Source organism: Podospora pseudopauciseta, chromosome 6 (assembly GCF_035222475.1).
Source record: "Podospora pseudopauciseta strain CBS 411.78 chromosome 6, whole genome shotgun sequence".
In the NCBI taxonomy this organism is placed as follows: Eukaryota; Fungi; Ascomycota; class Sordariomycetes; order Sordariales; family Podosporaceae; genus Podospora; species Podospora pseudopauciseta.
Window position 1 is genome coordinate 491,306 of NC_085895.1, and position 19,815 is coordinate 511,120.

Genomic DNA, 19,815 nt, shown 5'->3' on the forward strand with positions numbered 1-19,815 from the left:
CTGGCCTGCCTGTCTCTCTGTATGTATGCCTTGGAATGAGGACAGGAGATGGTGTCGTAAAAGAATCCGGACCAGAAAGAAACTGCCAAACAAGGAAACTCCATCTACACCCAAGAGGTTCCGTTGTGGTTGGCCAGTTGCCGTGCGTCTGCGTATGAGCGGTGTCAAGAGGAGGCAAAGGCCTCTCTCCGTCTCTGCAAGTGTTATCTGTCTGAGTGACTTCCCGCCAGGAGAGAATGGGGAAAAAAACGACAATCAATAGGAGTATATGTCGGGATTGTATCCTTTGTGATCTGTCTTCCCCGTTAATTTCACCGTCCCCAGACAATGCCAGAGACCCCTCTCCAGATGGCCAACAACGGGAGAAAGAGACAGATAATGGATGACCGTATCATTGGGTGCCCCAGAGAGTATTGCTCCGTGGCTGACGGTGGGTGCTAGTCTAAAATGACATTATTACGAACGACAGCGTGATCGGCCTAGTGACAACAGATGGAAAAGAGTGGGCAGTCCAGAGGCGCGTAGCTGTGGTTGTGGTTGTGGTTGTCGATGTCTCGGGAGCCAGTATGCGCCGCAGCTCCAACGTTGGCTGCACCAGACTTTTTCTTTGTCCCCGCGTTTGCAGACATTCCGTTCGCAGTGGCCCATTTCAGGCCAGAAATCGTCTTGATCCAGCCTCTCTCTGCCATAACAATGCCAAAGGCACAAGGAATGTGGGAGCATGCCGTTGAGGAATGAGCACGCTGGACAAAGACCATGGTGAACCGAAACAGGTCTGGCCCCTCTTCTGACATCCTCTTGTTCGCTTCAAATTCCAGCCCAAGAGGGGTCCCGATTGTTGGCCAGAGTGTGGGTAAGACGGTCATAAAGAAAGAAAAAATATGATAGTAGTTGTTGTCGTTGGGTTGCTGTTATATCATCCTGTCATTCTCAAGCGCAGTGCCGCCAGCCAGCTCCCGTCGCAAATGTTCCCTTCCTCCCAAACAGATATCATAACAAAAGCAGAAAAAAAGTGATTACGCGCCAACTCCGATCTGCAACGCAGTTTTCCCATCCAAACCGGTATCCTCATCTATCATACGTGCTAAAATCAGAGATGTGACCAGTACCTATCCGCCGTGCTCTAAGCTTGCTTAGCCGCTACCCCTGAATCACCCCACCGCTCCGAGACCGACGATATAGAACTTCGATGTGTGCTGAGAACCGAGTTTATGAAATGAAACCCCGGCCCGACTCGCTGGCCAACACCTGGGCGCTACGTCTGGCATCAAGGAACAAGTCCTCGCACTCTGCAACATCCTGAACATCAATCTGAGAGCGGCCATTGACCCGAGCAAGAATACTGTCACATCACCTTTATTAGTTTTCTGGACCAACAGCAAACACCCGAGACCACGTACCTGGCTGGAGCCAATAGTTGGAGGCAGTAACGAAGACTGATACGCACACCATGCTCCGCAATCTTGTCGACAGCGGCGTCTGTGAGCTGCACGCCCTCGGTGGTTGACCGAATCCGTACGATTCTCTTGATCTCCTCGGGCTCATACGGATGGGTGGGAATGATGAGGAGGCGAGACAAAAAGTCAGGGGGGATACCATGGGCAGCTACCAGGTCGTCAGCCCCACGAATGGTGGTGACACCCCGGTTCGAAGCCAGGACCACAATAGGGGAAATAGGGGACTCCAACGCTTTGTTGAGGTAGGTAAAGCACTCAACATCGAGCATGTGCGCCTGTGAGAAAGGTCAGCCAAATCCTGCCAGTAGTTCCTTTTCCCGAGAGAAACTCTACCTCATCTATGAACAGCACACCCGGCACCAGCTCCGCCACACCCTGGTTGATATACTTGCTCACCACCTTGTTTATCTCGCCCCTCAGCTTATCCGTAATCTCCGTCATCTTTGGCTTCATCAGCTGGCCCATCATGCTCATAATGTCCTGGCCCCCCTGCGGTCTAGCGTTGGCCACATCCAAATCGTGCAGGCTCACGTCCTGCACGATCTCCTTCTTCTTGTGTACCTCACCCTTGGGGATGGGCACATACTCCTCCGCCTCCAGATCGAATTCAGTCGCATACGCATCCGACCTCCCCACCCTCTTGCACGCACCGGTATTCGTCTCGATGTAAATCACATCACCCACAGTAACTCTCTCCTTCTGAATAGCCTCGTAGATGCTGGGGTCCAGTCTCAACTTTTTTTGTCCTCGCGCGCTCTTGAGCCCGATGAGCAGAGTACTAATAGTCTTGCCGTATCCGCCCAAGGGGTTTTCCGCCTCTTCTGGTGTGAGTTCTGTGACCTCGCCCTCGTACACATCCTTGGTCTCGCGGACCTTGAGCCCGATTGCCCGCCGAAAGTTCTCCATCAAGACTTCGGTCTTCTTCACTTCGGTCGAGTAGATTTCGCTGCCGGTGATGGGGCAAAAGGGAATCTTGGTGCCGAGCTCTTGGCTGATGGCGAGGGCGAGGGCTGTCTTGCCTGTGCCTGGACCGCCGGCGAGGAGGACGCCACGGCCGGCCATCTTGTGCGCTCGGATGAGGTCGACGACAACGCCGCATGCCTGTATGTATGTCATGATTAATGCCCATTGCTTGAAACATCAAGTCGGAAACAGAGATAAAGTACCTCGCGCGCCGAGTTTTGTCCAACAAAGCCAGCAGCCTGCTTCTCAGCGATACCCGCCGAGTTGAGACCTAGGCCCTTGATGTGGGTGTGCGCCGCTGTGCGATGGTCGCGGCTGTTGCCGCGGACTTCGCTGATTTGAACCATATTCGATGCTGGTGTTTGTGTCTTTGTCTTTCGAAGAGATGATTTGTATCAGATGTCGCCAATTCGAAGTTGTTCGTTTCAAAAGGCGTCTGTTTGATGGTTTGATGGCGGTGGAAAGGCTGCGAACTTGGGAGAGAAAGGCGGACGCGAGCTCTGGAAGCTCTCAAATTTCCAGGAAACGCGATTGATCACTGCCAACCAAAAGCCAAACCAGGTGGTCTGTGCACTGGCGTATAAATAAATGACTGAAAGTTGAGCAAAGCATCAGCAGAGTCGGTGACTCTGTGGTTGAATTACTCTTAGGTGAGTGCATATAGTGGTTATTTTGTAGTTATTCAACATATTCGACACCATGATTCCAAGTGTTGACTTGTCTATTTGCCGTATCTCTCATGACACTTACCAGTGAATGTTTTAGGGTTAGGGTTCCCGCATCAGTACCACTACCCCCTTTTAGTCCTGACCTATGCCGCCACTTTCATATCCATCTCTCATCTACTTCTCAACCTATCCATTTCCACAGATCCCTCCTCGTCCCCAGAGCTTGTGTCCTCTCCATTCAACATCGGCACCCTTTCTTCTCTACTATTGGCACCGCCTCCTTCCACATCCTGCTCCTTGGACCCCGCCCCTTCCACCTTCTTCTTGCCCAGAGCCGCCCACATTGCCCCTCCCAAGATCAAGGCACACCCCATCACACTCCACAGCCCCATTGTATGTCCAAACACCCACCTGTCAAACCCAGCAGCAAACAGCATGTGAGTGTATACCATTGCCGTCGCCCTGTTGCTCTTTTCTCCTGCGAGCCCTGCCGTCAACAGAAACTGCAAACCGAAGCCGCATATACCCAAGATTCCCAACAGAAACCACTGATGACCTGACGACGGAAACCCAAATCTGATGGCTGGCTGTCCGATATCCAGCAGTGGGCAGACAAGTAAAGCAGTGGTGCTGACGATGGTGCTAAAAACAGAGAAATAGTTGACCGTGATTAGCGGGTGTGTCCGTTTGCCTATCCAGCGGATGGTACTGTATGCCCCCGCTGCTCCAAGGACGCCGAGTAAGGCAACCAAGATGGCGAAAAGACGTTGGGTAGGTGTTGCATTGTCTCCAGGTGGATGGTGAGAACCTTCCCCTGACGATGGCGGAGGTGAATCAGTGGAAGACGAGAAGAGTGAAGTGGGTTTAGCGATGAGGACAACTCCTCCGAGGGCTATGAACGAGGCGATCTGTTCTTTGCGAGTGAACGGGTCCTTGAGCAGCAGGTGGCATATGTAGCCTGCTACACAGGGGGCGAGGAAGGTGATGACTGTTGCCTCGGCCAGGGGAAGGTACATCATGGAATACCACATGCCATAGATACCAAACTGCGGGCTTGTTAGTATCAGAGCTCGTAGTTAAAGGGGATAATCTCCACATACGAATCCGCTGAACCCTCTAAGAAGCAACAGAGATCTGATATTCCTGGGACCCATGGGAAAATCGGGGATGTTCTTCCAGTACATGTATATGCAAGAGAGTATCGAGGTGACGCTCATCCGCACAAAGAGAATCTGGAGAGGGTGCATTCCATCTCCTTCTAACTCGAGTAGCCTTGCCGAAACGTTCATGAGAGCACCAAACAACTGTGCAAAGACCACCAATATCGGTCCCTTATTCTTCTTCCAGAATGCATGACATGACCTCGAGAAGGCACTTTGCTTTTGCTTCTCTCGAGAAAGGGTAGGGGACCTTGGCGAGGCTGGAGCTGGAGCACGGCGTGAAGGTGAGGACGATAAGGCTCCTCGTTGCGGGTTTGGACTGACAGACCGTGATCGAAGACCTTGTATGTTTGTTGTCAAGTATGGCGATGAAGTCCTAACCTTGCCAGTGGCCACCACCTCCATGGGAAGGTTGTCAATGACACCGTCATCATCCCTCTGCTCAGACTGTTTGCTAGGTACGTTTAGATAACGGGACATAATTGCGGAGAATATAAGTGTATTTGGACAAAAACCACAAGAGGATTACTCATCTTGCCCGTTAACAAGATGTAGAAAGAGGAAAAGAAGTTTATGGTTCAACGAGAAAAAGCCAAACCTACCTAAGCACCTCAAAAGCGGAGAGAATAGCATGCCCGGGGGCTGTTATCCCCGGACCGGGCGAAGTGCTAGGCACACCTTAAGCCTGACTGACTGCTTGGGCGACGGAACTGCGTGCGACTGTGAATGGTCAACACAAACAGACGCCATGCTGTGATCCAGGCTGGCAGGCAGTAACAGCCATCGGATACGGGAACCGTTCGTCGGATGCCAGGGGTCGACCATACTATGGCTCTACCCGCCCGATATCGCGGCGGGTGACATTGAACGTCGGTTTTTGCGTGCTTCATCTCTGCGTCATTCGAACGGTGCTAAATCCAAGGTGTTTGGTTAGGAGGGGTAGGTATGTGGGGGTCGGCGTCATATGAGTGCTTATCCACTCGAATTTTGGCTTCAAGGCCCATAAACAGTACGAAGTATCCACAGCCACTTTGACCGTCTCTGAAGAGCATCAGATTATCTTTGGAAGCCTCTTCGCTAGGCAGGTCTCTCGTCGGAGAGTTATTGTATTGGCTGGCTGAGAGTTGCAGTGTCGGTGTGGAAGAAATGAAGAAATGAAAGGAGTGATCGGCAAAGGAATTCATTGACAGGCTTGGCTCGTGCTTTCCCAGATCCCAGATCCCAGAAAGACAATGGTTACACAATCAGCAAGAACTCTCATTTATAGACGCGTCGATTGTCTGCATCACCTGTCATTTTTGTTTGGCGAAACTGCTGTTGTATCATTCTTGGAAGGCAACGCCATGGCAAACTCCAAGCACCTCCTCACTACTCATCTATCTTCATATAAGACCGACCTCCACACGCACATTCATGGCCTCCAAGAGACGCATTGGTCCCATTGTTGGTGCCTCCTCTAAATCAGTGAACCATCGCATCACCGATTTTTATGGTCCACCAGCCCGATTGAAGCGGCAAAAGACCCAAGATTATATCCTGGACTCTGCCACTGAGCCCCAGTCGACCACAATGGCATCATCCCTGGCCGAATCATCCTGGGAGGACAAGCCCTCATTGGCAGACCTCAACTTATTCTCCCAAGAGGAACAAAACTGGGAAGTGAGAGACACCAAACCACCACCCCAACCTCAACGTCAAAAGGTCAACACAGGAGGAGGCTTTCATCAGTCTAACAAGAAACAGCACTACACCCGAACCAGGGCATCATGTACCGCGACAGTTCACTCACTTCCTGGAAAAACTCGCTCTGAACCAAAGACTAGAAAACTTGTCCTCACCTACGAGCAGGGTGATTTGTTTGATGCCCCGCCCAACAGTGTCCTCATTCACGCCTGTAATACGATTGGCAAGTGGGGAGGCGGTATTGCTCTCGCTTTCAAGAAGTCTTACCCAGCTGCCTTTGAGATTTACAGGAAGCATTGTCAAGAGTTTACCCCGGATGAGCTCGTCGGGACGGCTCTTCTCATTACCCCTCAGTCCGACAGATATTGGCATGTCCGGGGTGATGAGGTCGAAGTTGGTAGTGTGGAGGGTGACGACGAAGCCAAAGATGCCCCTGAGGTCAAAGACGAAGATAGAGCTGAAGTTGACGAGAATGAGGTTGGCAACGCTGGGGTACAAGGCACCGATGGCAAAACAAGCAACGCCAGCAAAGAACCCCCAGAAGAAGAAACCACCAACTGGATCCAAGTCCCAAAACGCTCCATACACCCCCAAGAACAGAGATTCAACTGGGCCAGGCAGAACGACGACGATGGTTCCAAAGGTGAATCCAACCCCCAGCGCCGGTCCCCCCACGAAAAAGACATCCACTACGTCGCCTGTCTCTTCACCAGCAAGAACGTCGGCGCCAAGCGGGACCCCCCGGATGAGATCCTCAAGCACACCGAGTCAGCCATGCTCAATTTCTTGTCCAAGCTCAACGACGTCAAGTTCAACCAGGAGGACTGCCCTTTTATTCCCCAAGTGAGGATGTGCAAGATCAACTCGGGGCTTTTTGGCGTTCCGTGGGAGCGGACGAGTGGGTTGCTGGATGGGATGCCGCTGAGCAGGTTCCAGACGTGGGGGAGGGGGGATTTTAAGATTGTGGTGGCTTCCAAAGACGGCGATGGTGTGGTGAACGAGGAGAACGGGGAGAAGAAGATGTCCAAGGGGGAGGAATGGAGGGAATAGGCGTACAGATGAGCCTGGATAATCCAATAGATACAATGGGGTTGGTATGTTCGCAGGCTTTGAACGCAGCTTAATAGACATCTATTGACATCTGAACACACTTGAATCATATGCTCTCCTATAATCCCATTCATATCAAGGTCCTCTGACGGCTCATGTACATATGCAGCTAAAACGCCGTTGTCCACTATTACTCTGTTGATCATCCCGTAAGACAATACCCAAAACTCCATCGCTATGATATATCTTCCCGTGAAAAAAAGAAAGAAAAAAGAACAGCAAATCCCAATCTTCAAAACCTATCTCCGCCTGATGGCGCTAACAACATCAGCATCCCCCTCCAAATCATCATCCAACCCATCCTCCAAGTCCTCCTCCCCAATATCCATCCTATCCACCTGCTGACTCTGCGACTGCGACCCCGACCCCTCCAGCTGGACACTCTGACTCTGACTCTGGCTCCCACTCCCCGCACTTGCCCCCCTATCCTTCCGCGGCCGTCCCCTCTTCCCCTTGGCCTTCTCCCCCCCTTCCCCACCAGCCTTCTCCTTCTCCCGATCGGCCTTCTCCTTCTCCTCCCTCTCGGCATCCTTCATCCACTGATCTTCGATATTGAAATTCTTCCTCGCGGCCTCAATCTCCTTCTTCTTCTCAAACACCTCCTGGATCTTGCCCATGAACCTCGGGTTGCGGCGCATGGCGAACTCAAAGTCTTCAAACTTGACCTTTTGGCGGCCAGCGTGGTGGGCGGCGCGGGTGGCCTCGAAAGAGACGCCCTGGATGAAGTCGGTGAGGACCTCGTCGAGGAGGCGGACCGTCTCGTTGAGGGGGAGGCGGGCGTCGCCGTGGGAGTAGAGGAGCTGGGCGAGCTCGTTGTGGCCAAAGTTCATCTTGCCGACATTTTTGCCGGCGCGGGCGCGGGGTTCCATTTTGGGGTTGTTGGAGGGGGGGAGGGAGTTGGTCACGGCTTGCGAGGATGGGTGGGTGGGTGGTGATTATTGGGAAGGTTGGAATGAGTTGTAGTTCGCGTTTGTGTTGTGAGCTTGTGACGTTGTCGATGGATGGATGTCGAACGCGCGATTGTCTTTTGGTTCAGAATATTTGTCGACAATCATTGACAAGTTTATCCTCTTCGGGCGGTCGATATCAGCGATGGGGTAATCTGAACAGCTTCGTCAAAGTTTACAGCCGTTGATGATGATGGAAGAAGGAAGCATCGTCCATCAAGGTCCCCGCAAAAAGTCGTCGTGTGGAATTCCCAAACGAACGGTTCCAGAACTTCCAGCCGCACATCCCTGCCAGGGGCTCCACCTTCGCCCTGTTTAAAAGTGGGTCCAGACAGGTGGCCCGAGCTTGTCAGGACACGACACGGGGGTCACTTTGGCTTCAATTCAGAGGTGATGACATCTTTATTTCTGGCCGGCAACTCACAGCGTACTTCACACATACCATCTCGCAACACCAAATCACCCCAATATTGTATCAAACCATAAAAATCTGAAGACAATCGATAAGAATAAAACCGACAAAATGGTATATTTCATTCTATGTCTTGTTACGACATAAGAGTAAAAGCTAATGATGGTGAACAGTCCGCCCTTTTCAACCTCCAGTCACTCCTCCTTGTAATCCTCCTCCTAATCTGGTACTTTCACCCCTCACTTTCACCGTCCTATAGGATTCTCATACTAACTCACGACAAAGCACATGCGCCCACGTCCACCAAATCTTCCCCGCCATCCTCGACAGAAACAAGACCGGCCTTATGGGTGTCTTTTGGAAGTCAGCCAGGATCGGTGAGAGACTGAGCCCGTACATGAGTTTGTGGTGTCTCTTCATGGCTGTGAGTCAAAATCGTGCTCTTTTACAGTTCTGGCGTGTGCTAATGAGGAACAGGGCTCCATCTTCCTCAGCTCTTAAACTAGCTTTGATGGAAGGAAAACAGATTGCTGGTTTAGGTATATAATAATTGCCTTTGGTTTGGCGATGTCACGGCGTTGGGTTTTGGTTTCTTCTTACACAACACTTACACCAAGCAGTAATGAGACAGTGGTGGATATGCGGTGGGGAGACCGGTTGTTTGCCTTGCGCAGGCATGATAATGAGGACAAGATCATCAAAAGAGAAAACTAATTTAACATTTCTCAACAACCAATTCCCAGACTCTTTCACGTTTATGCCAGCTCTAGGATATTTGTTTCTTGTTTCTTCACGAAAGTTGTGGGTTGGCTTCCTTCAATGGTATGCGTCTTAGGTGGCCTTCTGGAACTGGACAGGACATAACGACAATGTCAGATAGGAAAATGAGATGGGCCTCACCAATACCGGCCATCTAAACTCATATGATAGAAGTGGAGGGGAGTGTACATAAGCGAGGCCTCTCTACCATCTTCCCCAGACCAACGATCGCCAATCCGTTTTGCTGGCCTTTCCGAGCTTCTCAAAGCAAAAAGCCACGTATGTTGTTTGTTTCCTGTGCAGGGACAAAAATTATCTTGTTAGACAGAGCGGTCAATGCCCGTCGGCCGCTTGGCCACCTTCTCGGGATCCATCCGGAGAATTCTCCCAAAGAGTGGCGGTCAGGAATATGGCCCGTTGAGATTCTCGAAGGAAACACGGGTAGGAGACCGAGTTTGCGGCCATAGGCTTTGGGGATTTTTTTCAGATGAAAACTTGAAATCGGCGAGATGATTGGGTCGAGGGACGAGTCCGAGGTTGTGACTTGGGTCGTGGTGATGTGACGGGTGGTCGGGATGGTAGGTCCACGGTTGATAGTGAACAGTCTTGCGAGAACTCGGCACCAGGTTGGAAGGTGTGCTCGGTTCGAAGTATCATGGCAAACATTGGGGGCTGAAGACTGGGAATTGAGCAAACTGCATAAAATTGTTTCTGGACTGCAAAATTCAGGACTCATTTCTGCATGTGATTGAGCTCGTGGTGCTGGTGGTTAGCATCTCCTACCACCATCAATCTGGCTTGGGTGGCCTCGACATTTGGCCTCAGCCTTGGAAAATCTCATCACATCCAGGCCTCTACACCATCATTTTGATATGACCTTTCTCCTCACCCAAAGATCCTCGCAGCGTCTTCACCCCTCTCTCCGTCCCGTCCTGCCTACCAGCAGCAACGCAATGCAGCTTGCGTAGTAGTTTGCTCCTCACCGGTAAGTCACCACCCTTTCACCGAGCAGATGTCATCATTCAACCCGCAACCCTCGATCATGTAGTCCGCGCACAAACAGTCGCTACCAACACAGCGGTAGCCCGTGAACATAGGAAACCCCGCCCCCACACCCAGAGCCATGTCGTAGCCACCCTGCAAGTACCCATCTCGATCACTTTTACCAGAGTAAGGGAACTTTGAGCTCGATATCAACTTCCTCATGCGAGCACCCAGCTTGATCACCCCCTCCTTCCCCGCTCTGGTAAGGTACCTAGTCAGCCTTGATAACCCCCCGGGACTATTCAGAGATATCGACTGCTAAACTGCCGTCTCCCGAAAGATAGATACAACCAACTACCTTGGCTGCAAGCTCAACTCTGAGCAGACGCAGCGGCTATATGCATCTCAGGAACAAGGAAAAGCAACACGTCCCACTAAGAAACGCCGCAGGCAATGCCAAAGCAAGTTACCTACCTATCCCGCGTCAATAATTTGTCTGGTTCTCTAAACGAGAATACCTGTAGTTGTCGCCCCAGCATTCGGGTCTACCAAAGGTGAAGAGACGTAGGTAGTGGTGTTGTCTCGTTTCAACTTCCACACCCCATGTGTTACACTAGGTAATCCCTTTCCACATACGGTTTACAGTTCGGTTGCATAACAACCTTCCCTAACATGAAACCTTGTAGTTCTGCGCGGATGATCTCCCGGCGCGTCTGACCTTGGTCTGACATGAGAACAACGAAAAGAAAGAATAAAAGTGTCGGTGCCGTTGCGGTGTCCACCGACCCCCCCGACTCCGCCCCCGGCGGCATGTCCGGATTGCGGGGCCGGGGATAGTCATGCGGGGTCCGTAAATTCGAGGGCAGAAAAAGCAATGAGAATGGTAAGGTCATGAATATTTGTACCTCTCCATGGTTATCATATATTTGTGCATGGTTGAACTGTTCCGCAGCCGTGCACTGATCCCAGTGAGGCGGTTTGAGAAAGGGAACCCCAGATGCAAAGATTAGGGCTAAAAGGGTCCGAGGTGTGTGTGTGTGGATGGGTGGGGGGTGAGTGGTGGTGGATCGGCCCAGGGGTGGGGAGAAGGGGGGTGAGTTTTGACCCTCGCCGAACACTTCACCTCACATGGACAGGTTGAACCCAACAAGCTCGCCTCAAACTTGACAAAAAAAAACATGGTAAAAGCCTGAAGCAAAAACCTGTGCGTAAGCAGAAAACAAGTGTTTCCAGTAAAAGCTGAATGAATGGCATAACAGTTGCCGGCTTGGCTTTGTGTGAAGTTGTATTGCAATGTCTTGTGTTGGATTCGAGGTCTGGTTTCCTTTGGTATCAGAATTGGTATGTATTTTTCTTTCTCCCCAAATCTTGTGTCTGGAACATCCAAGTTCCACCGGATGGGTAGGTGATTGGACTTGTCTAGACGTTTGGCCCCAACCCCGCTCAATCATTTCTGTGATCAGACACACCCACGGTGGTGTCTTAGGTAGACAGAAGGCATATATTCGATGGCGGGGGGTGTAATTGATCGAACAAATCCAGAAGCAGATCTACCTCGGGCCGCATTGTTGGGCTTATTGTCACTTGTAGTAAAAAGCCATCCGGTCCTATCAAATCTTTCAGCCGCCTCGAAAAAAAAAAAGCGTCAGCTATCATTGCTATTCGGATGGCTATGACTCGTGGTCGATCTCCAACAACTTCTGGCCAGAAGTGAGTTGACACCAAGACAACAACGTCTTGTTTGATCGGATTCCTGTTTTGCCTTGCTTCAGGCTCCATCTTTCTGACAACACACTTCGCATCGTCGCATCCGCAGGAAAGCCCTTGGGGTGTGTGACTGGTAACAAGAATGTCCACCGACGGTCAGGAAAGACGCAACTTTACACATTAGGGCAAAAAGGTCTGGCTCCAAAAAGGCAGCCCGCATCAAAGTGTGGTGGCACCAGAGAGCTAGGTGCAGCAAGCATCAAATATAGTGATTTGTTCTTGTTGTTGCTTTTTAGTGTGTGTGTAGTGACAATGTCGCTGGCCGGTGATGAACGACCGAGCGTTGCCGCCACTCACCACTGGTCGAGCCTGGGCCTCAGCTTATCGCGTCAGAGGCCGTCTGTTTAGTTTCATGCTGAGCTGCGCTGGAGTTGCATCGCGAGCTGAGTTGTTGCGCAGCGTGCTTTCTTGGTGAGAAAGCAGATCGTGGATCGTTGCCGGTGGTGGCCAAAAAAGGTTGCATTCTCTTCTTATCACCAGACAATCCCGTGACCCGTGTCTGCGCGTGGACGACGATGGCGGTGGTGGGCCTTGGTCATCTGGCTACTGACGATCGCAGCTGGCGCCGTTCTGATGAGGTTCTGCATGGCCAAATGGGCAATTTGAACATGCAGGTAGGCCCCCCCTGGAGAATACCCCCGGACTCCCAATCTCTCCATCCGTAACCCAAGACCGGTCCGCTGAATGATGAAATCGGCAGAGCCGGCCTCGTCAAGGCTTGGGAAGATTTGCCAAACTGCGGGTTCGCCATGTGGCCGTGGTTCTGGATATTTAGGGGGATCCGCCCACATCTGGCAAGCTCGAAGCCCGAAGCTGGGCTATCCCGGCGCTGTGGTATCGAGACCAGGGGGGGGAGGGGCGTGTGCAATGTGAGAATTTGACCTTCATCATCAGACCACGACCGACCGACCACCAGATGACCAGCCCTCCAGTCTCTGGAAGAGGCCACAAGCGAGGCAACAGAAACAACCTACTTATCGGGGCCCATCGCGGACAAGAAAGAGAGAACAGATCATCATGTCCATCGAATGGCAGCCAGGAGGTGTAAGGAGGATGGTGAAAGGGGTCTTCTTCTTGGTGGATGTCGTTTCTTCTTCACCTTCAGAGGTCCCCGAAGGTGTGCCCCAAAGCGGTTCGAGATTTCAGCTCTGCGGCTGATATCGATTGCTGGATAATATCGAGTGCTCTGTAGGTCTGGTCTGGTCTAAGCAGTGGAAAAGACTCATTTGAGCTGACAGCTGCTAATGCAAGAAGCAGCCAAACTAATGCAGCAAAGGGGAATTCCAAGCGGGCATTGTCCGTCCCATTCGCGGAAATACACACATCGCACCAAGAAAAGAAAGCACTGCCAGGTTTGATCTGATGTCGAAGATGCTGGGGCCCTTTGAGTTGAAGTGTGGCTGGAAAGCAGCGCGGGATGATCCAATCGTGCGGGTCGCTTGGTGGTGGTTATTGGGGATGCGGCACCATGCTCGATGGAGAAGGCGGTGTCTCAGATGCCCTGACCTGTGTGTGCTGACCCATCAGGAGGGAGTCAGCACATCAACATCTGCTTTTGGAATTCATCGTGAAACTGCCCTGCTTTTGTAAATGGATAAGGAGGGAAAGCATCACGTGTGATCCTCGGAAGCCGCTTGTGGTACGGTCCGGTCTCATTTCTCGTCTCTTCCTTTCTTTTTCTCTCGAGTATCCAAAGATGAGTCAGTCTGGTTGTCTGGCTGCATATCGAGATGCTTTCGCCGCCCGCCTCCTGCAGAACGAAAGCAAGCAAGACGCAGGAGGATGCAGATGGCAGAAATTTTCTTGCCTGTCCATGTTGACGCCCCCAAAAGGCTTCCAAGCTTCTGCGAGATCTGATGGCTCGTCTTTCCAGAACCATAGCATGTCTTGCCCTTTGATTATGTCGTTGTCCACGGGCATACCGAACGGCACATGCAATACGAGATTGATCAAAAAGAACGGGCATCGTCCAAGCCAAGGGATGGCCATTGTGGGTTGAATCGCTCGAAAGACAAAAAAAAAAAAAAAAAAAAAAAAAGACTGTCGATCTCTCTTTGATCGAGCCACAACCCCCTTGGCTCCGGGGATGGAATGCTTCGTAATGGGAAATCCAGATCATTCCATGTTCCGGTCTTATTATTCAATGGTTAAAAGTATGACTGCAGCGTTCCATGGTTAGTTCCGCACGGTATAAGAAAAAAAGTAAAGATATCAGCGCCAGGCCCGGCGTACCAACCTCACCCGGCAGCGAGGCTGGTGTCATGTTCGTCTGTGCTGGGCCGTCCGCAGTTGGCGCCAGGCTTATGTTACCACCCACAAGAGCTGCAAGTTGGCCATCTAGTGGGCCGCTTCGCTCCGAAAAAGCCTCCGAGTGCCGTGGACGATGCTAATCCCATAGCTTGGCTCCTTGTAGTATGAGATGGGCGAGCAGGGTTGTGGCGGGAGCTATGATGATAGATAGAGCACCCAAAGGGCTGGTGCCATGTTTATGAAGCTGCATTGATTCTGGGGAGGATTAGTTCGAGACCGGCGCCAATTGCGGCCCGCCCAAGGGCTGTGTGTGAGAGAGAGTGTGTGCTGCCCTGTGTGATGTGTGACGGGTGATGGGCAGCGGATGGCAGGATTGATGATGGCCGACGGCCCCTTTTGTTCCAAAAATGCTTGGAGGATGGGGCACTGACCTTACATACTTACCGTCCAAGGTGACAGGTTGATAACACTGGAACAGGCGATTTCGGTGCCCGCGACTTCAACCTCTGGTCAGCACAGAGGGTACGGCAGAATGCCCCATCCTTGGTTCGTAACCCACCGGCGAAAATGATAGTCACTTACAAGAAAACACGGGCCAACGGCAGGGTTGAAGGTTAATGGACATAGGGCAGAACCCAAGAAGATGGAAGGAATGAATCGTGAGGCTCGGCCCAGTGACCGTTGGAAAGAAGCAGAACCAAACCTTGGAGATGTTCCAGAAGACCGACTTCAACGAGCGGGAGGTTGTGAAATGGGTTCCGCAGGTTCTGTTTTTGCTTGCCTCGTTATCGCCGGCCCCATCGTTGCAGATCTCGACGACCACGCCTTAAAAAAAAAATTCAGATCCGGCTCCCGAGGTTGGAGGTTGGTGGTAACCTTGAGGCTGGCATGTCGCTCATTGCTGGGCCTGACGACACATGTTCCGACTGTGACTGACTCTTCATGATGAAGCATCGCAGGTCGCAAGCCATCGAGGGCGGTGCCTGCTGCCGATGCCCACTGCTGCCCGCTGCTGCCCATGGGAAATACCATCCGCCTCCTCCTCGGCCGGGAAGGCACACACCAGAGAGTCAACGCCAAGGAACCAGGGGGGCGTGTGATTATCACACCAAAATGTGCTTTGAATGCCAGGATGCAGCTAGCACGCCTGGATACTCCGTTGCGGCACCCTCTGTTTTGGGACAGTGGGAGTGGGCGGTATGGTGTGTGGGTTCAAGTTCCTCCATTTCTCGTCTTTCCGCAATCCATCCATCCACTCGCTCGCTCCATGCTCCATGCTCCATCTTCGTGTCACTCTTTCACTCACTGTTTCTCCCTCTCCCTTATTTTTTTGTGATCTTTTTTTTTTTTTGCCATCCCTCCAACAAAAAGGACGCGCTGTCACGCTCACTTTGGCTCGCTTTCTCTCGCTTTTCCCTCTCTCGTGTACTAATCTCATTAATATCACGGCCGCTGCTCCCACGGCCCCATCTCACTCACCCGTTTGTTTCCTCTCGCTCCTTCTCATTATATTTATTACTTCTTCCGTCGTCTTCCCCCCTCCACTTGTCTACCTCTTCCGGCCGCTCGCCATTCACCCCACCAGCTACACCACAGGCACATATAGACAGACATTTCATTGTCGTGGTGCATGCTGTTGCAGCACTGAGAATCCCCGAAACTGATACAACTCCGACACCGCCCAGCAAAGCAGTCTGACCCAACACCAACAACCGCCCACCGCCTCACACTCACCTCCTCCTGTGTGGCCCACTGGCTGTGCTGTACTGTGCTGCGACACCTCGACATAGTAGATTCATAGAGCGCAAGCTTGCGTGTGGAATTAGAACCGAGTGCAAGGAATATAGAGAAAGGAAGAGAGAACAACCCCTGGATCACGACGAGGTCGAATCGGCTTCTCCCATCGCTGTCCAGGAAGACCATTTGAGAAACTAGGAAACTTGCAGGTTAGCCGACACTTTTCCCTCTCCCTTTTGGTTCCGCTTCACCTTCGTACAATCAAGGACTTGGACCTGTACACAACCGTATCCCGCTGCTACAGTGCTCCGTCGAGGGTCCTCTCCTGTTCCGACCAACAGCGCGGCCGTGGCTACATTGCTTCATGCACGCTCCCGATCTCACGAGACCTCGTCTTCCATGGAGACTGTGTTTCCCACTGCTTTGTTTGCCTGCTCTCCACGCTCCCTGCACCTTTTCCCCATTTCTTTTCCCACTTGATTGCGTCGACGCCGTTGGATTCATGCTGACCCGCTCCCAAGTTAATAGATATATAAAAGCTGAGGCCTCTGCCCCACGTTGTCATTGCTCCTTGGAAAGGGGCTTTATCTGATCGGAATTTTACGACGAATTCACCCAGCCCACAGATACATAAGGTCGTGGCTGTCAACAGTTGGAAAATGGGCGAACAACGTGCCGGAGGAGGACTCGAAAGCCACATGCCTACCCATAGGAGAAACGATTCGGCCACGGGCGAGGAGCCCATGCCAGACGCCCCCTCGGAAACCCGTGCGCCGCCAGCCGAGCCTGAAGTCCAGTCATCACTGAGGGAAGTCCCTCCTGCTCAGGATCTGCCCCGTGGGACACAGGATATCAACGCCAATGGGTCACTTGCCACACCAGTAGTCGGTCGTCCTTCGCCTGGACTGTCTAGAAACCCGTCCTCCTGCTCAACCAACTCCAACGAGAAGGCCAATGCCGAATATCTAACCGAAGGCCCCAACCGGAGACCGCCACCCACCCGTCGCTCCTCACCACAACCCGCGCGCCCGGTCGAGCCACCAGTAACCAAGAGCACGTTAAGCGAACTCGATGTCACCAAGATAATACACAATCCCAAGCTCAGGCATGATATCAACTATGATCCCGAGCTCCATTTCCGCCCCAACTTGGACGGTGAAAAAGGGAGGAGAAAACAGGAGAAGGCCAATCAGTTTTGGAATGCGCTGCTGGACCAGCTGATTCTGTTTGTGATGGACCGGGAAACCTTCATGAGCAGGTATGCTGATGGGAAATGGTGCCTCCCGGCACTCCTTACTGCGGTTCGGGACATCATCGAGACATTGGTACCGCAGCGGGATCGGGAACTCCTGAACGAAGGGCTGAATGTGGATCTCCTGATGCAGCAGTTCAACCGTGGCGTTGCCGATCTCGAGGCCCTAGCATCGTGGCTATCGGCTGTTTTGAAGCTGCACTGTGCTCCGATGCGCGACGAATGGGTGGATGAGATGTACCAGGAGCTCAGCAACGGGAACCGCAACAACGATCCAGCCGAGCTTGTAAAGGGTATGAGGAGTTTGCTGAGTGTCTTGGAGGCCATGAAGTTGGATGTTGCCAACCACCAGATACGATGCCTGCGTCCGGTGTTGATCGAGGACACTGTGCACTTCGAGCAGCGCTTCTTTATGAAGAAGATCCAGTCCAGAAAGCTCAGCGTATTACCGGCCAGGGAATGGTACAAGGCTGCTCAAAGCAACGCCGAACGGATATATCAGCACTCGCCCATGCCTCATGCGCAAGCCTTTGGCAACATGTCCATCTTTTTCGATGCTCTTTCCCGGCTCGTCCTTCCTACCACCCGGTCAGAGACCACGCCGTGCACATTTGTCTTTGATGAAGACCGCCTTCTCAAGCTACGCTCCGACATGTATGACAGCATCTGCTTGGAGATTTGCATGCGCAAGTTCGAGGACTTGGACCGTCTTTCCAAGATCACTCATCTGTCCACCAGGGTACCATCGTATGTCCGCGAGGAAGGGGCTCTGAGCAATCGATCATCGGGCGAGTTCGTCTTCGTGTCTTCTCGGCCTTCGAGTTTTGTCTTTAGCGACCGGGGATCTACCTTCTCGTCGCCTCGCAACTCGGGCGAGTTGTGCGCTCAACCAAGCATGGACTTTGCCGAGTCCCGGACCAAGGCTCTTGACCTGTACAACTCGCTTCTTGCGCTTCTTCACACGGCACCCCCCGCCAACACCTCCAGAGAGAAGTGGAGAGGTCTTGCCGACTCGGTTGCCCTCCAGATCTTGCGCTACGTCAATGCGCCACCATCCCTTCCCGGATTCGAGGACCAGATCCGGAATGCCGTGACAAATATCGAGGAGGAACTCTTCCAGGAGGTTGCAGCGCAGTTCCAGCAACGATTGCTCGCCGAGCTGGCCAAGCGGGTCAACGAGTTCAAGCACATGTCTGCTGTCTCGCTCTTCTCTGTCGCCACTGGCGGTCGCATCATGGGAGCCAACCGTCCCAGCGAATCATTGCGCGATCGCAACAATGGCTTGTTTGGCGAGAGGGTCCCCCGCGATCCTCGCGAGGAAGCTGGCATCGACGACATGGCCGTCCGCCTGGCGCATCTTGGCGTTCTTCATTGGAGGGTTTGGGCCCTGCTGGCGTACGAAGACTCGATTGAGGAAGAGATGATTGATGCCGCTGCTGTCCCAGTTTTTGAGGCAGCGTGAGAAGTCGCCTAAAGATTTCCCGAGTGGTTCTTGTTTGACAAACTCTACTATTACATTATTTAATGGATTGCCCACAACAAATCCTGCTCCATCGTTTTCGACACCTTTTTTTTTTTTTTTTTTTTTTTTTTTATAAAAAAAAAAAAAAAAACTTTTGGGTTTTCCATTTACATCTCATCACTCTCCCTCGCTCTGTTGTTTTTTCTTCTGTTGTTTCTCTTGTGGAAAAAAATCGGTATACCCCCTCTATCTTATCGAAGTTTAATTTGCATTTCTTTTCTCAAGGTTTTGTTTTTTTTCTGCGCATGTCTGCTTGACATTGTTGTGGAGACCGAGAGTTAAAGATACCGGCGTTTTCTCTATATATATCTATTTTTTTTTTTCATACACAGCATTGGAGTTTTTTGTTGTTTGTTTTTGACTTTTCTGTTTTTTTTGCTTTGTTGTCTTGGATTTTGGCAGTCTGTTACAAGTTGAGGGGAATGTGGTTGGTGGTTGGTGACAAAAGCAAAGAGTTATTTTTTGTTGATCCCCATCACTCTTTCGAGACTGTTGTTGGTGTGTGTGGTAGTGGGTTGGAAGGATATGTTTTGTGTTTTTTGGGGGGGGAGGTGGGAGGGGCAGGGGAATGGGAAGCAAAGATACCGTTGTTGTTGTTGTTGTTGCTGTTGTTGTTGTTGTTGTTGTTGTTGTTCTACTTGTTTGTGTTGCGTTGCGTGTGTTGCACGTGTGGGTGTGTGTGTTACTCTGGAGTTGGGAGGAAGGAAAGAAGAAAAAGGGGAGGTGTTTGGGGGGGGTAGCATATCGCCGATTGCAGGTCATTTCGCATAGCAGAGAGCATAGCCCAAGGGGATAAAGAGAAAGAAGGAAAAATAAAGAAAGAAATTAGACGTTGTTTACCACTCACTGGGATTTTTGTACACTTGGGTGCCAGCGAGACACAGATCTTTGACATGACACTGAGATTAACGGGTTTGACTTTCACAGAGATCGATCACACAGACACAGACACAGTTGATTACACCGCAACCACCAAGGTTAGCAGCAACCCCAACCCAAATGGCGAGCAAGCAAGCAAGCACAAAGGTAAGACAGCTAGTAGCAAGCAGTCTTTTTCCTAATCTGGACCGCCGAACAACTTTTCACCATCTTTGCATATGAGTTCAAGACCACACCACTCCTTTTAGAAGAGACAACCTCCCGG

General features: G+C 51.7%; 6 protein-coding genes across 6 annotated transcripts; 3 read left to right on the forward strand and 3 right to left on the reverse strand.

Moving 5' to 3' along the window:
* Positions 1-1,209: 1,209 nt before the first annotated feature.
* On the reverse strand, positions 1,210-2,767 carry RVB1 (RuvB ATP-dependent DNA helicase pontin; the record flags this gene model as incomplete). Its single annotated transcript, XM_062914255.1, has 4 exons — positions 1,210-1,342; positions 1,401-1,732; positions 1,791-2,558; positions 2,624-2,767. 4 exons carry the CDS (start codon positions 2,765-2,767, stop codon positions 1,210-1,212), a joined length of 1,377 nt encoding a protein of 458 aa, XP_062762482.1.
* Positions 2,768-3,258: 491 nt separating this feature from the next.
* On the reverse strand, positions 3,259-5,449 carry QC763_604130 (uncharacterized protein; the record flags this gene model as incomplete). Its single annotated transcript, XM_062914256.1, has 2 exons — positions 4,189-5,449; positions 3,259-4,134 (listed from the first exon to the last, which is right to left on the reverse strand). The coding sequence occupies exons 1-2, from the start codon at positions 4,726-4,728 to the stop codon at positions 3,259-3,261; spliced, it is 1,416 nt and encodes a 471-aa protein (XP_062762483.1). The 5' UTR covers positions 4,729-5,449.
* Positions 5,450-5,546: 97 nt separating this feature from the next.
* Positions 5,547-6,981, forward strand: POA1 (ADP-ribose 1''-phosphate phosphatase; the record flags this gene model as incomplete). The annotated part of the gene is made up of 2 exons (XM_062914257.1): positions 5,547-5,907; positions 5,992-6,981. Exons 1-2 carry the CDS (start codon positions 5,662-5,664, stop codon positions 6,979-6,981), a joined length of 1,236 nt encoding a protein of 411 aa, XP_062762484.1. The 5' UTR covers positions 5,547-5,661.
* Positions 6,982-7,280: 299 nt separating this feature from the next.
* QC763_604150 (uncharacterized protein) lies at positions 7,281-7,910 on the reverse strand (the record flags this gene model as incomplete). Its single annotated transcript, XM_062914258.1, has 1 exon — positions 7,281-7,910. The coding sequence occupies one exon, from the start codon at positions 7,908-7,910 to the stop codon at positions 7,281-7,283; it is 630 nt and encodes a 209-aa protein (XP_062762485.1).
* A 171-nt stretch (positions 7,911-8,081) lies between these two features.
* Positions 8,082-9,417, forward strand: QC763_604160 (uncharacterized protein). The gene is made up of 4 exons (XM_062914259.1): positions 8,082-8,514; positions 8,574-8,626; positions 8,686-8,824; positions 8,878-9,417. Exons 1-4 carry the CDS (start codon positions 8,512-8,514, stop codon positions 8,899-8,901), a joined length of 219 nt encoding a protein of 72 aa, XP_062762486.1. The 5' UTR covers positions 8,082-8,511; the 3' UTR covers positions 8,902-9,417.
* A 7,139-nt stretch (positions 9,418-16,556) lies between these two features.
* SOK1 (Protein SOSEKI 1) lies at positions 16,557-18,611 on the forward strand (the record flags this gene model as incomplete). The annotated part of the gene is made up of 1 exon (XM_062914260.1): positions 16,557-18,611. The coding sequence occupies one exon, from the start codon at positions 16,557-16,559 to the stop codon at positions 18,609-18,611; it is 2,055 nt and encodes a 684-aa protein (XP_062762487.1).
* Between the last annotated feature and the right edge of the window lie 1,204 nt (positions 18,612-19,815).